We start from the raw sequence: 15,738 nt of genomic DNA, 5'->3' as shown, positions 1-15,738 counted from the left end.
TTATAATTTTATATTAAAACTAACTTCCAAAATAGAATTATTTTTTCTTTTTACATTTATTAATATATATATATATATATATAATATTTGTTTGTGCAAAATAAAAAAAATAATTGCGAATGATACAATAGCCACCATTATTTTTTTCAAAAATGGGAAATTTTTGCATTGACAAAAATTCAACCTGGGGCATCATGCAATGGAGAGAAATTTCAACATTCAATAGGTTAATTTCAATGAAAATGCATTGTGGAAGACCTCATGGTCGTGGCTGTGGCCAGCGAATTTTGAATGATTGCACTCAAAACCAGCAATACCAAAGATGATTGGAGAATGAGAACGAGACCAGCCGTGAGCGTCGAAGTGATCCCGCTTAGTAGTGAGTCTCCAAGACATAGTCATGTTCCAAATACGCCTTGCCATTTTACTTGTTTTTTATTTAATTTATTATTTATAACTAATTAATCAATATTGTTTTTATAAAGTTTTACTATATAGATTGTAACAAGGTAGAGAGCATTATATAGTTACACAAAATCAAGGCTTCAGAAGTATTGCAGTGAGGAGTAGAGCTACATAACACACAAAATAGATAGTAAAAGTAGAAAAGTATAGTTATTTGAAGAAAATATGAAAAGAAAAGTTATTATTGTCAAAATGTAGATATCCTGCTATTATCATGGAAATGGTTAACAAAAAAGTTTAAGAGAAATTACTGAAACATACTCTAAATGAAAGAAAAATGAAAATTATAATAAAAATACCATATTTACTTGCATATAAGATGAGTTTTTATTCACAGCTTCAAAATCCTAGGTCTTCCTATACGCACGAGCGAAAGATTCTTTGCGTTTTTGCAAATAATTTTTGTGAACCATGTATTTGCATTTTTTACTACTTACCCTCTTGTATTTAAAAACAAGTATTTTATCTGGATTGTTTGAATCTTTCTTGTATATTGTCAAAAATAAGGATGAATAGCAATAGGAAATGATTGAAATTCCAAAATCACATGGGAGCACGATATAAGTTTTAATCCATTCCCACGTGAAAACAGAATGATTATTCGGAAATCAGAATTCAGAGAAACTTCGTAAGTGTAATCAACAGAGAGTGAATTTCACTGTTAAGAATTGGCAAAAAAAAAAGGTTTCCGATTGTCCAGCTTTTATAAGATTTTTCCTTAAAGTTTAAAAATACTAGTAATTTTTGTGGGGCAATGTGTAAATTTGCATTCATTTGATATTTTACTTGTGATTAAACAAAGTTCAATTAGAATTGTATTAATAAAACTAATTTTCTTTATTTTGATCTTTAGAGTCACACCTTGTCCTATATGTGAGGTTGTCTTATATTTGAGTAAATACAGTATAATAAATACAACTAATTTGATAGTTATTTCAAATGAATAGTTGGATTCTTTATTAAGCTGTAAGCCTTAAAGCTTTTTTAAATGTTTTAATAAGCCAGATTATGCCTTTAGCTTGATAAAGAATCTGGCTGTTCATTTGGCATTTGAATGTATTATAGCTCAATAAAAAATTTACCTGTTTATCTGGTATTTGAAAGCCTTATAGTCTGATAAAGAATTCATTTGTTTGTTTGATGTAATAAAATAGTGTTCTTCTTGAAACTGTAAAGAATTGCTTTAAATGCTATATATAGTGAAGCATTAATCATTGTCCACTACAGGTTCTAAAGAATGAATTTGCATTATTGACTGTAACATATGTTTTAACATAAAAAATTAATTAAAAAAATGGAATATTGATGAAAATTATTATTTTAAATGACGTTTACACTTAATTTTTAAATTATAAATAAATAGATATATAAATTAAATAAATAATAATGGTAATAATTTAATTAATGTGTATTCTTACATGTTATAGCCTAGTTTAGTATTTCCTAACCTGGAGTAAGCATACCTCTAAGGATATGAAGCAGGTATATGGTATACATATGGTATACTTTCAGGAGATATGTGGAAAAAAAATTTATAATGGTTGTTAAATTTAATTTTAAATCAATAATTTTTTTTAAATTTAAAAGTAGTTTATTCATAAACAGTTTAAAATTTTTTAAACTCAAATCTGTAAAAGCTGCTAACAGTAATATTTTTACAGACTTTTTGCTGTTTTATACATTTTTAAAAGTCCGAGTTAAGTTATTTTTAATTTAATTTTCTTTTCTATTAACTAACTTTGTATTTATGTTACTAAAATTAGTACAACATTACATTACTTTAAATTTCAGTTTAATAATAATAAATCCAACAGTGAGTAACTTCCATGGCAAAAAATTGTGGGGGACACCATCTGTAATGAGATTTTATTTGAAAAAGCTTTTTGTATTATTAACTATTATAAAATGTCTAAAAGCTTAATTTTGAAGTAGAGATGAGTTTTATTAAAAATTGTAAATGCTAATAAATTAGAACCTATTGGTTGGTTGGGGGAAAAAATTCAGACTTTGAGTTAAAAGATTTCAAGGATTTTGAGTTACTTAGTTTGATTTAACATTATGCTAGATGATCGAGGAAAGAAAATGACTTCAAGTAAATGCTACTTTGAGTTATTCAGATTCAAGTTAACCAGGTTCCACTGTAAGAAGTAAAATCTTCATTAAGTCCAATCTCACTTGAGATTAGATACGACCCCCCCTCTATCTCCTCATCCGCTGACCTGTAACCACCAAAATTTAATAGCATCACTGCTTCTAATACACAAACCTCCTTGCAAAATTTCAGAAATTTTTGACAAAATTCACAGGAGTTATTAAGCTTTTAAAGTGACCCTCATATACACACACCAGTGGCGTGCCGTCATTGGAAGCGATGGAAGCACCGCTTCCACCTTCCAATGACCTTCCCTTGTATTTTAGTAAAATATAAATTTTCATATTTTAATGTACTTTGAATTAATTAAAATTAATATTTTATTATAACTGCATTATGTATCTTTTACAAGTTTCTATACTACGTGTGAAAAAAAACGATAAGATTGCTATTGTATATTCGAATAATTCGGTGGTGGAAGGAATGTCGAAACCAGGTCGGTTTCCAATCAGCCAGATTATATAGGCATTAACACATGCGGTTTACAGTGCACCAACCTCACCCAGTTTAGCTGGTAGAAGCAACACACGCATAAAGCGTCCAATTTTATATCCTGGACCAGTTCTGAGCTGTTAGCCGCCTGCCTGTCAACTTCCAAGCAGCCAGATTATAGGCATTGGCGCATGTGCTTTACAGAGCACCAACGTCATGGTTTAGCTGGTAGAAGCGACACACGCATAAAGTGTCCAACTTTATATCCCGGAGCGGTTGTGGGCTGTTAGCCGCCTACTAGATATTCGGCCACCCTCGCCCGATTATGTGAAATCATGAGTAGACTAGATCAACGGCAGGCAACCCGCGGGCCAGATACGGCTGGCGAAAAGTTTCTATCTGGCCCGCGAGATCTTTAATAGATTATTAAATTGGAAAAATAACTAATTAATAGTTATTTTCCCAATTCTTTGTAATTTTCGAAAAATGATAAGAGAAATAAATGTAGTAATTAACTTTTTATTTATTTCATATTTACAGACTAAAAAAATTACGAGTCGCAAGAAGGCGTCAATTAACTACTACGGCCCGTGGGAAAAAACGTAAAATTTATTCTGGCCCATGTTATAAAAAAGGTTGCCCACCCTAGACTAGATTTATAACTTAACCCAACCGATAGAAGTTTACTGGCATGTTTTTATTGTGAAGTGTGAAGCGCGATAGGAATACACAGACACGGGAATTCAATTAAAACAAATTTAATTTCGCGATCAATAATGTATACAGATGAGTTCTTTTTGGATTCCCTCAGTCCAATTTCTCTTACTGTCCGATTGTAACAATAACCCAAGTAGCTTACCTCCTTGGAAACTACTTGCCCGACAATACTAATGTAACCTGCGCGATCCTTAACTAACTTAAACCTAAGGATTGAAAAGTATAGAGATAGGGAAATGAGAAGAATTGATAGGATAGTGGGGTACCCTTGTTCTCGCTGAACTCGATGCTGGCTGGTGCCTTATTCTGCGTGTCTCTGGGTTCGTCAATGTTTTAAAAAAAATCTTCTAGGATAGTTTCTTTTCGGTGTCTCTGATCCGAGAATCCAGATCCTCACCTCACGGCTCTCCATTCGGCCCTCGTAGAATTCCGTCTCACGAGCTTGCCGTTTTCGTCCGTGCTTCTTCGTGTCCAGCCGGGGAAAAAGTGACCCTTCGTGACCCAGATTTGACTCGTCCTCCACTCGAACTCTTTGTTCCACACGGCCCCCTGGTGGGTGGGGAGTGGGAAGCCCCCATTCCCAGAAGCCAGAACAATGAACAAAGGAAGTTAGAAAGAAGGGTTAAGAAAGAGAGAAAATTATTAAAACTAATTAAATCTAAAATAAATATGTACAAAAATATGGGTGTACAGCCACATTATGATAGTTCTGTATAGTTGACAGGAGTTTTAAAAAATCCATTAAAATATTTGATATATTTATTCTGCGTTTATTCTGCTCTCCCATCTTATATTACTTACGGATTTCAATGTTAAACCAGTGATATTACGATTTAGTATGTCCTATCTGTAAGCGGATGCAGATAAAACGTGTACAATTCTTGTACAATGTTAAAAAATTAACTGTTACTTTGGCATCATCATTTACAACCAATTTTAATGAATGAAATGCACAAGGTACAAAAAAGCTCTAGAGTTTATTTTCCTTAAATTTACGATTTATGTATCGGTTGTCATAAAAATTTATCTTTTCAATGTTTTCCCAAGACTACAGATATTCAAGTACAAAGTAACTGGTTTCGACTTATTTCTACTTAAGAAGTAATTAAATAATTAAGAGATTAGGGAATGGGGACATAAATAAAACCCTGTTGAAAGAGCCAGAATTTTACTTAAACAAAAGCTTGACTGAACCAATCACTTGCTCAGTACAGTGGGGAACTGATTTCCGTGTACACCTGGTATTAAAATGAATTAGTTAGAAAACAAATGACTATTAAGTTTAACATAGTTAGATTTTTACAGCTATGGTGAGAAACGTTTAAAATTTACAACAGCCCTGTGGCGTCCTTTGAGATATACTAGTGATGCGACAAAAGAGGCATTTGACATTGACCGGTATCGGCACCTTCGGGATTTGGCACGCACACACTACATACACTACCTGGACCGTCTCTGATTCCATCCATTAGCTACTCGTATCGAGCTATTTGACTAAGTGGATTGTTTTAAAATTTAAAAAGTAAAGAATATTTTATGTTATTTTTATGTACGTTTCTTTACAAAGCTATATTTTAATTATAATTTTTTTAAAAGTATATTAATACAATTGAACAATATATTGTACCAGGTATGTATATCCATCGCAATTTTATTTCACCGAGTAAGTTTTTATAATTTATCTTTAATTTTAGCCCTTATATCGTGGCTAGCGATTCGGAATGTAATTGTGATATTAAAAATACTTTTAGAGAAGTCTACAGTTTTTACTGGCTTATCGAACAAATGAATACGAATGGACCCTAGACCAGTGATTCTTAACAGGGGGCCGCGGCCCCTGGGGGTCCATAAGAAGTTTGCCGGGGGCCGCCAAATTATGCAAAATTTCCTTCGGAATATAATAAAAAGAAAATTGATGTATAATCCGAATATCGTATTGAAAAGTGAAATAAGAAAGATAAAGTTTTCCTATTTAGTTTTTTTTATTTGTTTTTTATTTCTTCCTACATACAACTTTGTTAGTACAGAAGAAATAAATGCAAATATGCTACTTACACCGCAGTATTTACTTCTTTTATTCCAAAGTAATTCTAAGAAACTATTAATGCTTGGAATTTTAAAAATAATTATGCAAAAATAGTAGGCTTAGTAGTAGGGTTAGAAAATTTAAATATTTTTGCAAAAGTTATGCAAAATCTTTACGACAAGTTGTGGGTGTTTTAGTTTAGTTTTAGCATCGGCTTTGGATCTAATAATAGTGCATTTCTTTCTTATATTGTGTGTTTAGTTTTAATTATTTATAATTAACCCACAAAAATGAGCAAAAAACAGAAAGGAACATTAGAAAATTTTTTTAATGTAAGTAATCACGGACCGGGACCTTCAAAAAGAAAATATACTGAAGAAAATACTAGTGAAAGTTCCGACGATGATACAGTGAAAAACGCAACGGAAAAAAAACCACAAGTCCTAAACTAAAGGTATAAAATTAAGTAACATTAAAATTAGAAAATACGATCGTGATTATATCAAATATGGATTCGTAAGAATAGAAGTTCAAGGAATTACAAAATCAGAAGAAATCTCGTTAAATTATTTTCGAATATTTTTTGTTTTTTCTATGAATTTTTAATTGTTTATTTTTTGTTAAAAATAAATGAATTTTATGTTTAATTGTGAAGTTTGAATGTTATTTAAATAGAAAATGAAATAATAAAGTTATGATTTACATTTATTTTATAAAAAAATAAAGCAATAATAAAAAAATCAATTTATTATAAATAAATTATCAAATATAAATTATTATTTAAAAAAATGAGGGTCACAAAAAATTATGAAATATTTGGTGGGCTGCGAGTATAAAAGGGTTAAGAACCACTGCCCTAGACCATCACTGACGCGCAATTAATTGATTGCCCCTGGAAGTCGGCTTCTTGCAGAAACACAGCTTCCCTATCGTCAAATGTCATGGCACGCCACTGACACACACTAACATCCATACATACAGAAAAATCTTTCTAACTTTTTTTTTTTTTTTTTTTTGCATTTCTCAGTGTTTCAAGTTTCCCAAGTCCTAAAATGTAAAAATCTTCAGGAAAGAATTTTTTGATTAATTGCCATACTTTCCATCTATTATAAATAAAAGCTAGGAAAGTAAAAATGAATGATTATAGAGCAACCATTGAGAGCCACTTGACATTTAACTATTTTCATTCAGGGATGCACAAACTAGTAAAGTTTGGAAATGCTATTCTAGAGGTTGGATATTTGCCATTAGAACACTACACATATGCTACCTTATAAAATGCAGCCGTGTTTATTCGGTACGAACGTTTTCGGACATACTATTTTTCATTGTCTGTTATTTATCTTTATTTTTATTTTTATCTTATTCTCATGTAATGTGTTATTTAATACGCATCAATGTAGAGATGGCGCATGCAATTCGCTTTAGAATATTTTTAAAAACGTTCCAAAGTTTGTTCGCTTTTGCAAATTTTCGATGTGTTCGATTTTTTCTTTTTCTTTTTTGTATATTTTCCTGAGGAAGGTTGTTTAACACGATTGAAAACGTTCGTACCGAATAAACACGGCTGCCTTTTATAAGGTAGCATATGTGTAGTGTTTTAATACGATATGCAGTCTACGACGAGTTATTTGCCATTAGTTTCTGTAAGAGCCAATTGATTTTGTATGAACAAAGATTTGAATAACGTATTTGAGAATGAAACTTAAATGGTTTGAAAATGTTAAAATAATATTAAGTTAAAACTTTTTGGTTGATTAAAGGTATTTTTAAGCATTTTCATATCCTAAGGAGTTAAAAATATATCCACTTTTATTTAAATTTTCTCTGTAATAATCTGTTTTGAGAAAATGAAATATCACAGAGATCGCTTTGATTAGATTTTATTTTCTAGAATAAATAAATTAATTAATTTAATATATGATTCTATTTAATGCTAGAAGTATAATTCCGTATTTTTACTTTAATACATAGTCAATTTTATTTGATTAACTTTATTACATTTTACGTTCTTTGTAGGATAGAAAGTATTTTTATTTAAAGAAAATTATATAAGTAATTTATATTATTTCCAGCAGGTTCCACAGACAGAATTTAAAATTGAGAAATTACCAAAATCTGAAGAGCTGATTGGAATTTGGACTCAGTTAATTAGTTTAGCTGGAACTTCAACTTTCAAGTCAGAACAGGATATCAAAACTTCATCACACAGCATGACATCATTAAGTATTGATGGTTTGTATTATTTAATGTTATATTTGAATTTTTCTCATTGAAGAAAAATGTAATGTGAACTACATGTACTTTTTACTTTAAACATTTAAATTACTAATCAGTTTTCAAAAATTTATTACAATAATATTTAAGAAATACTATTTTATAAGTTATGTGATGATATTCTGAATAAGAAGGAGTGAAGAGAAAAATTGAAGAATATTTTTAGTTCAAGGAGACTCCTCAGGATTGAGGAAATCTTGAAAAAAAAGTTAAAATTCTTAAATATTATTATATTATTGCATTCAGATAGTTCAGGTAGTATAGAATCATCTAAATTATCTAATCATTTACCAAGACATAGATCCATTTCTTAGTGAGTGTCAGACTTTTTGTTAGTTCCAGCTGCCGTCTGGTAATGTCAATTATCTTTTGAAATAAGATCTTAGGCATGATTCTGAAGGCGAAAAATAATTTGAAGCATAATTGTAACCATATCATTCTCTTTTCTCATATTTGTTGCTGTTGATTCAGCATGATATATGTATCACAAGAAGACATTTCTCAACACTAATATCTCAGTCAAATGCATATCCTGCTATATCTGGATAAAGTTTTTTTGTGTTTTATATTGAATATAAAATGAAAAGAACTGCTTTCTATGAGTAATCAGAAATTCAAATACAGATTCTCAAACTAATTTGATTGAGTTTTTGTAAACCTAATACAGGGTCTTCCAAAAACAATTCTAATATTTTAAATTCTTTTGTGATGTAAGACTTAGAAAAAAATTTTAATAAGAGTTTAATTAGTTTAAAAATTATAATTTTTATTCTTTAATTACTAATTTATTAATTTTTTTAAAACAGGAAATAATATTAATATTAAACTTCTTCAACACCATCAGAAACTCTTTGGCTTAATTAAAGCCACAAGAATATTATTCAGCCACCAGGAATTATTACGTGAAATTCTTAGCCAACCGGTTATCACAGAGAAACAAATATCAGAAAGTAGTACAAATTCTCTATTGGAAAAATCAAATCATAACTTGAGTGAAACAGAAGAATCAGAAATGGAAACAGTTCTGATAATTCAACAATTGATGGCCACTGCTACTAAACCATCACCATTAAAAACAACTTTTGGAAGAGAAGAATTAGAGGTAATGACTATGATATAGATTTGTTTCTTGAATACTGTATTAAAAATTATTTAATTATTATTATTATTATTATCATCATCATCATCATCTAATGAAAATGACATAATTAACAGAAATTATAAATCCTTTTTCCATCTGACAGGTTACCCTTAAAGTCATAAAATGCTCAATACATATCTATTCCTGAAATTGAATTTAAATGCATGATTTAAAAGATCAGAATATTGTTTTTCAGCCATTTCTAAAGTGAAATATTATTCTTATCTTTTCACATAGTGTTTTTATTTTGTAAACTTTAGTTTAAATTACTTCATAATTACTACAAATTAAAAGTAATGAGTACATTCCAGTATGCACCAAAGAGTGCATTGGCGAACCACAATGTAATAAAATGTGTTTTGATATTCACTGACCAGTTCATTGGAGCAGCAACCAATGCACATCACACTCATCAGGATGTAGATTTGGTTAGCTCTGATGAAGCAATATGACTGCCTCCATGAATATATTATTTAACACTATTCTTACTACTTATCTGTATTAACCCAAAGTTATTTTGACAGAATAAGGCTGCAAGTCTGCAAATGTCAGTACAGTGCTATTTGCTTTTGCTAACATAACATAAACAAATTAATATTAAATATGTTTGGATTTTAAAATATTCAAATTTGGAAGTTGTAAGAAAGAGCTTTTAAAAGAAAAATTTAAAGCATAACATGAAGTTATTTACTGAATTATCTGTAAAACAATGATTTTTTTGTAAACAAAAGAATTGCAAATTTTTATTTATGTTTGGTGAAAAGCATAATTTCTACAGCTTTTATAATCCGTAATCTTCTATAATCTTTTTCAATCTCCAATTTTAATTTTTGCATCTCCTATATAATTTTATTTGGTAAAGAACTAAAGGGGATAAAGATTGACTTTCAGTTAATTAATTTGAATGATCAATTTTTTGTTGACCTTCCAAATATTCTGCTAATTCATCTAATTTTATTTGATATTTATCAACAAATGTAAATATTTATAGAATAATAATATTGAAGAAACTTTCCACTTAATACTTGCAATATAAATATTTCAAATTCATCAGCAACTACAGACTACTCATAGAATTCTTCAAAGACATAATCTGAATGAATCCCTCAAGTGCTGCCTTTCACTATATTTTATAATCTTATAAATTAATTTACATCTCATTAACTGGTCTCGCCTATGCTTTGAAATGTTTTAGGTTTATAATTCTGTTTATAATTACAAAATGTTATGTATTATATATAAAGTGTCAAATATTCTTATGATGAAAACATTAATTTTTAAATAATATGTAGCACATATTTTCAAAATGTGTGTAATATGTTTTTCTTTAATTTCCAGGTGTATGAAGTGTCATTTTTCATTGACAGATTGTATAGGGACCAACATTTTTGACAGTGAAAATATATGTTGATTCCTATAAGCTCTGTTAATTACAAAGAAACCTAATACTTTATCCACAAAGTTTGTTGAATATAATCTTTGAAAATATCTACTGTTTGTTGTTTAAAGTAAAATTTTTTTTAGTAATTTCAGACATTTTGAACACACTATATAATAAAATTCTCATGTATATACAAAAATCTGTTAATCAATCTTGCTAGATTTTTAATAAGTAAACCAGCCACATTTAATAAATCATTATTTGATATATTAAAAGACAGATTTCTGGATTATTCTTAGAATTTTAATATTGATATAAATTGAATTAACATTATTCAAATTATTGGCTATAAGGCTTATTTTTTAATTTTTGATTTCAGGCAGCAGCTTTAGCTCTGACTCAGTTCCTAATTGCAGAAGTGTCGAAACCTTTTTCTCAACCATCAACAATAGTTAAAGACATTACAAACCACAGTCCAACAAGTGACGGTGGCAGTAGCAGTGGAACGACCGATCAATCTCCCGAAAATCCGATTCCTCACGTTTCTACTCCGAGACCTCGACGTAACCGTCCGAAACTTCGTACTCCTCCACCACCACCGCCACCTGCTGTACAACAGTTAATCGAAATGGGATTTCCCCGTAGAAATGTAGAAATAGCTGTTAAAGAATTGGGTAAGAATGCTTATATATATGTTACCAGCCAAACCCGATTTCAGGCCAAACTAGTTTGTCTTAGGCCAAACTAGTTTAGAATTATTATTCAAGTATATTAATGGTTAAAATAAAATTAAAAGGCAATCAATTAGATGAACAATATTTATTCAAACATAGTCTACTTAATTATAAAAAACGGGGTTAATGTTACCCTAGGTATCGAAGGTGGCGGCTCGTCTCCGATTCCAGCAATCAGAAGACAGGGAACAGTGGGGATGCACGTTCTAACCTAACCTAACCTATTCTAATAAATTACCTTAATTATTGCAATAGATTAGGTTAGGTTTAGGGTTGCCACCTCATAACTTAGTCTCACCCGGAGACAATGATTTAAGAAACAAAAAAAAACCCATATGTATACATATACAATTTTTTATTTATATAAATTAACAAATTCAAAACTCAAGTTTCTACAAATTTAATACAATTCTAATAATCACAAAGTGGTTTCTAATAAAAAACTAATAAAACTAAGAACTAATAAAAAACAAATCTAACAATTTATGTATAAAATAAATACAGGCAAATAAATATAAAAATATGCAAGATACAAAATGGTATGTGTAATTATTTATTTATTTATGTAGATTTTTCCATGTATATTTCCTGTTTGACATTGCAGCTTTTACAAGATCTGCATTTTCTGGCTTTCTTATGAATTCATAAAATTCTGGACAGCTCATGTCAAAATTAAGCTTTACACATAATTCTGCCTTTACTAGCTCAACCCTCATCCTGTTACGGTTGTCTGTCCAGGTATTTCCCATAATCAAAAAAATTCGTTTCACATATGCATTACTTATAGGTATCGATAGAATCTTACCAACAAGTTTGGGTAGTTCAGTGAAAACATTAGAGGAAAATATTTTTATCCATTTTTTATCAGTTGGCAAATCAAGCGATTTGGTGGAAGGAATGATCTTTTTAAGAAGACAGATGTCATCATATAATTTATTGGCGTCTAATTCTACATTTACGTGTTTTGCAGCGTTTAAAAAATCTTGGTATTTAATATTTTCGTCTTTAAGATTAATTACTGAAAAATATTGAATGGGCTGTTTTCAAAATTATAAAATTTTACCAAGTAATCAATAGCTTTTATGTACACCTTACTCATTTCATTCACAAATTTTTGTTTTACATAGGTAGTTTGGAAATCTAAACTTGTATTCACTTTATTACTGAAAAATTGATCTTCTAATCTATTTTCCAGTTTGTTTTCTATTCTCCAATTTCTCAACTAATGGGAACTTGCCTTGAGGGCCTCCTGCTTTCTATTGTTTCATTCCCTACACCTGCGAAAGTTGGGGGTGGGTAGAAGGTTCTCGACTTTGAGAACCTTTTTGCACAACCCGGAGAAATATTAATTAAACCCGAAGCCCAGAGATAACTCAGTGAAACCCGGAGTCTCTGGGTCAATCCCGGATAGGTGGCAACCCTAGTTAGGTTAGAACGTGCGTCCCCACTGTTCCCTGTCTTCTGATTGCTGGAATCAGAGACGAGCCGCCACCTTCGATACCTAGGGTAACATTAACCAAAAACAGTATTGATTAGAAGTGACACAACACTTGTACAAAACTATAAAATAAAAATAAGCTAATCAATTTGTATTTTTTTTATTTATTTATTTATTAAGCCATGCATTTTTATAGATAATTAACTTTTGAAAATATTTTCAAAAATTCAAACGAAATAATAAAAATAACTTTTAAAATCAAACTAAAATTAAAAATGAACTTATTTGTGCTTCTTAGCATAACATATAAAATATTTTATCTTTTATTTATTTGTACAGGGTGTACTGTGGCATTTCGAATTACACAAAATCATTTTCTTTTTACACTGGCACCTATTTATAGTACATAAATCAGTTTGGCCTGAAATTGGTTTGGTCAGTAACATATAATATATATATATATATATATATATATATGTTACCTGGCCAAATGTTATATATATGTTACCAGCAAAACCCGATTTTATGCCAAACTAGTTCAGAATTATTATTCAAGTACATTAATGGTTAAAATAAAATTAAAAGGCAATCAATTAGATGAACAATATTTATTCAAACATAGACTATTTAATAATTATGGTAATTTATTTGAATAGGTTAGTATGAATGTATGTCTCTTTAATCTGAATAAATAAATCCAGTAGACTTCCTCACAGCTATTGCTATGAGGAAGTCTACCAGATTTATTTATTTGGATTAAAGAGACATACATTCACATTACGTATATACAACTACCACATCTGACATTGAGAAGAATAGGTTAGGTTAGGTTAGACACTGTTCTGTCTTCTGATTGCTGGAATTGGAGACGAGCCGCCACCTTCAATACGTAGGGTAACATTAACCCCGTTTTTTATAATTAAGTAGACTATGTTTGAATAAATATTGTTCATCTAATTGATTGCCTTTTAATTTTATTTTAACCATTAATATACTTGAATAATAATTCTAAACTAGTTTGGCCTGACACATTTACACCAAATTAGTTTGGCCTAGACAAAACTAGTTTGGCGTAAAATCGAATTTTACTGGTAACATATATATACACAAACACACTTTAAATCTGCTTTAGACATTCGATATAGAATTCTGCTTAACCTGATGCAGGCCACTGTAAGTAGCCAAAAACATTCGTTTTTAATTGGTGAATTGTTGGAAAGTGAGAGGAAGGTGTGAATTTTAGCATTTAGATGGAGCATTGGCATCAGGGAAAATACCTAGACACAAAATGTTTCTGACTGTTCCTTATACAGAGTACTAGACTCAGAGAAATCTCAAGAGCTAAGTAAAGTGAAGAAGAAGAATAGGAGAATAAATTAACTCTTACCAAATTCTTAATATATTTAAAGTAAATTAAATTAATGATTTAAAAAAAAAATCTGTTTGTAACTTCTTTAGAGCATTTAGACTAATTTAATTAACAATTTAGAAATGTATAGAAGGAAATTTTGTTTAAATCTTTATTTTCTACAAATCTGACATTCACGAGTCTCAGTTTAAGTAAATACCGCAATTGCCGTAAATGATCGAGCTATATTTTGGAAATAATAATCATGAATTACAACTAAATTTGGCACTAGAGGGAGGTGTTAGGTACCATCTCATATTAAAATTAATAATTAAATATAATTATTAATTTTAATACAAGATGGCACCTAACGCCAAATTTAGTTATAATTCATTAATTCATAATTATTATTTCCAAAATATAGCCTGATTATTTACGGCAATTGTGGGCATCTATTTGCTATGCATCGGGTTTCAGTTGACGTTTATATTTGTATCTCAGTATAAGTGGCAATTTTTAAGATATACTGTATCTGAATTGTTAATAAATTATCATAAATTTAATTATTAAAATTATTAATTAATAGATTAACCATTGCTTTTAGGATATTATACATTCCAGTCATTAGTTACAGTCATCTAAGTATAATCTGATTAAAATAATTCAGATTTGTAGTTATTTAATGTAAAATCATACTTATATTGATGTAATTTCAGCTAGAGGAACAGATATGATTCCAAGTCCAGAAGCTCTTGTCAGTTGGCTCTTAGAACACCAAGAACAAGTACTTAATCTATCAGAAGATGAAAGTTTTACTTCTTTAGATGGATACACAGACTCCGATTCTTTTTCGGAAGATTTAGAAGATATAGATTCACAAGAAGTAAATAATATTTTTATTTTTGTTTTTTTGTGAAGTATTATGTTATTACTTACCCACTTGTTGGAATTGTTAATTATTAAATTATTTACCAGTTTAATTATATGTAAATATAATTTACAGCATAGTAAATTTAATGACTACAAACTATTATCTATCAGCTTAAATATTTGAGTGATTACTTAATCTTTCCTACATGAAATGAGCAGTTATGTATTGTGACATCATCTCAATGTTGGGCTGCAACTTTTAATCATATTTTAATTTTAAAAATTCACATAACTTTAGTTCTAGATGAGAAGTGTGTATATAGTTAATTGGGGCCTCTAGCACTAAGATTTCCATACATGGTCTGGATTTTCATCTAACTTCATTCTCAAGGTTAAGGAAGGACAGACTAATGTAGGAATCTGTAGGTTTGAAATTTGAAAATTACAGCTTAGTGAGATGTTGAAGATCTGGATTCATTTGTCAAATATCCATTTTTTGAAAGCTGAATCTATATTTTTAGAGGATGAACATCAACAAGGAACCAGATCAAATGGATGAGCATTCACTTAACTTCTTCGTTGATGTTTGTTAATGTTGAAATTAAATCCTGACGTTAAATGGATGAACATTGACAAAGAAGTTACCATTGAAAAAATTAACCATTTCAACGGTAACTTCTTTGTTGATTTTTTTTCAGTCTCCATTCTTTTGGTTATGCATTGTTTATGTTTTAACAATGAATGGTGACTCTGCAAC

The 15,738-nt window shown here is 29.7% G+C and overlaps 1 protein-coding gene across 1 annotated transcript in view; it reads left to right on the top strand.

Annotated features, from left to right (window-relative positions):
• Positions 1–15,738, top strand: part of HERC2 (E3 ubiquitin-protein ligase HERC2) — a 191,235-nt gene that overhangs the window by 108,960 nt on the left and 66,537 nt on the right. Inside the window, 4 exon segments of the mRNA XM_067278755.1 lie at positions 7,871–8,027; positions 8,876–9,171; positions 10,971–11,265; positions 14,828–14,994. Of these exon segments, the coding sequence (XP_067134856.1) occupies positions 7,871–8,027; positions 8,876–9,171; positions 10,971–11,265; positions 14,828–14,994 (915 nt within the window).

Source organism: Centruroides vittatus, unplaced genomic scaffold, assembly GCF_030686945.1.
Source record: "Centruroides vittatus isolate TY-2023 unplaced genomic scaffold, ASM3068694v2 contig_817, whole genome shotgun sequence".
NCBI lineage: Eukaryota > Metazoa > Arthropoda > Arachnida > Scorpiones > Buthidae > Centruroides > Centruroides vittatus.
Note: the sequence above shows the minus strand (reverse complement) of the source record. Positions and strands in the feature narration are given on the sequence as shown.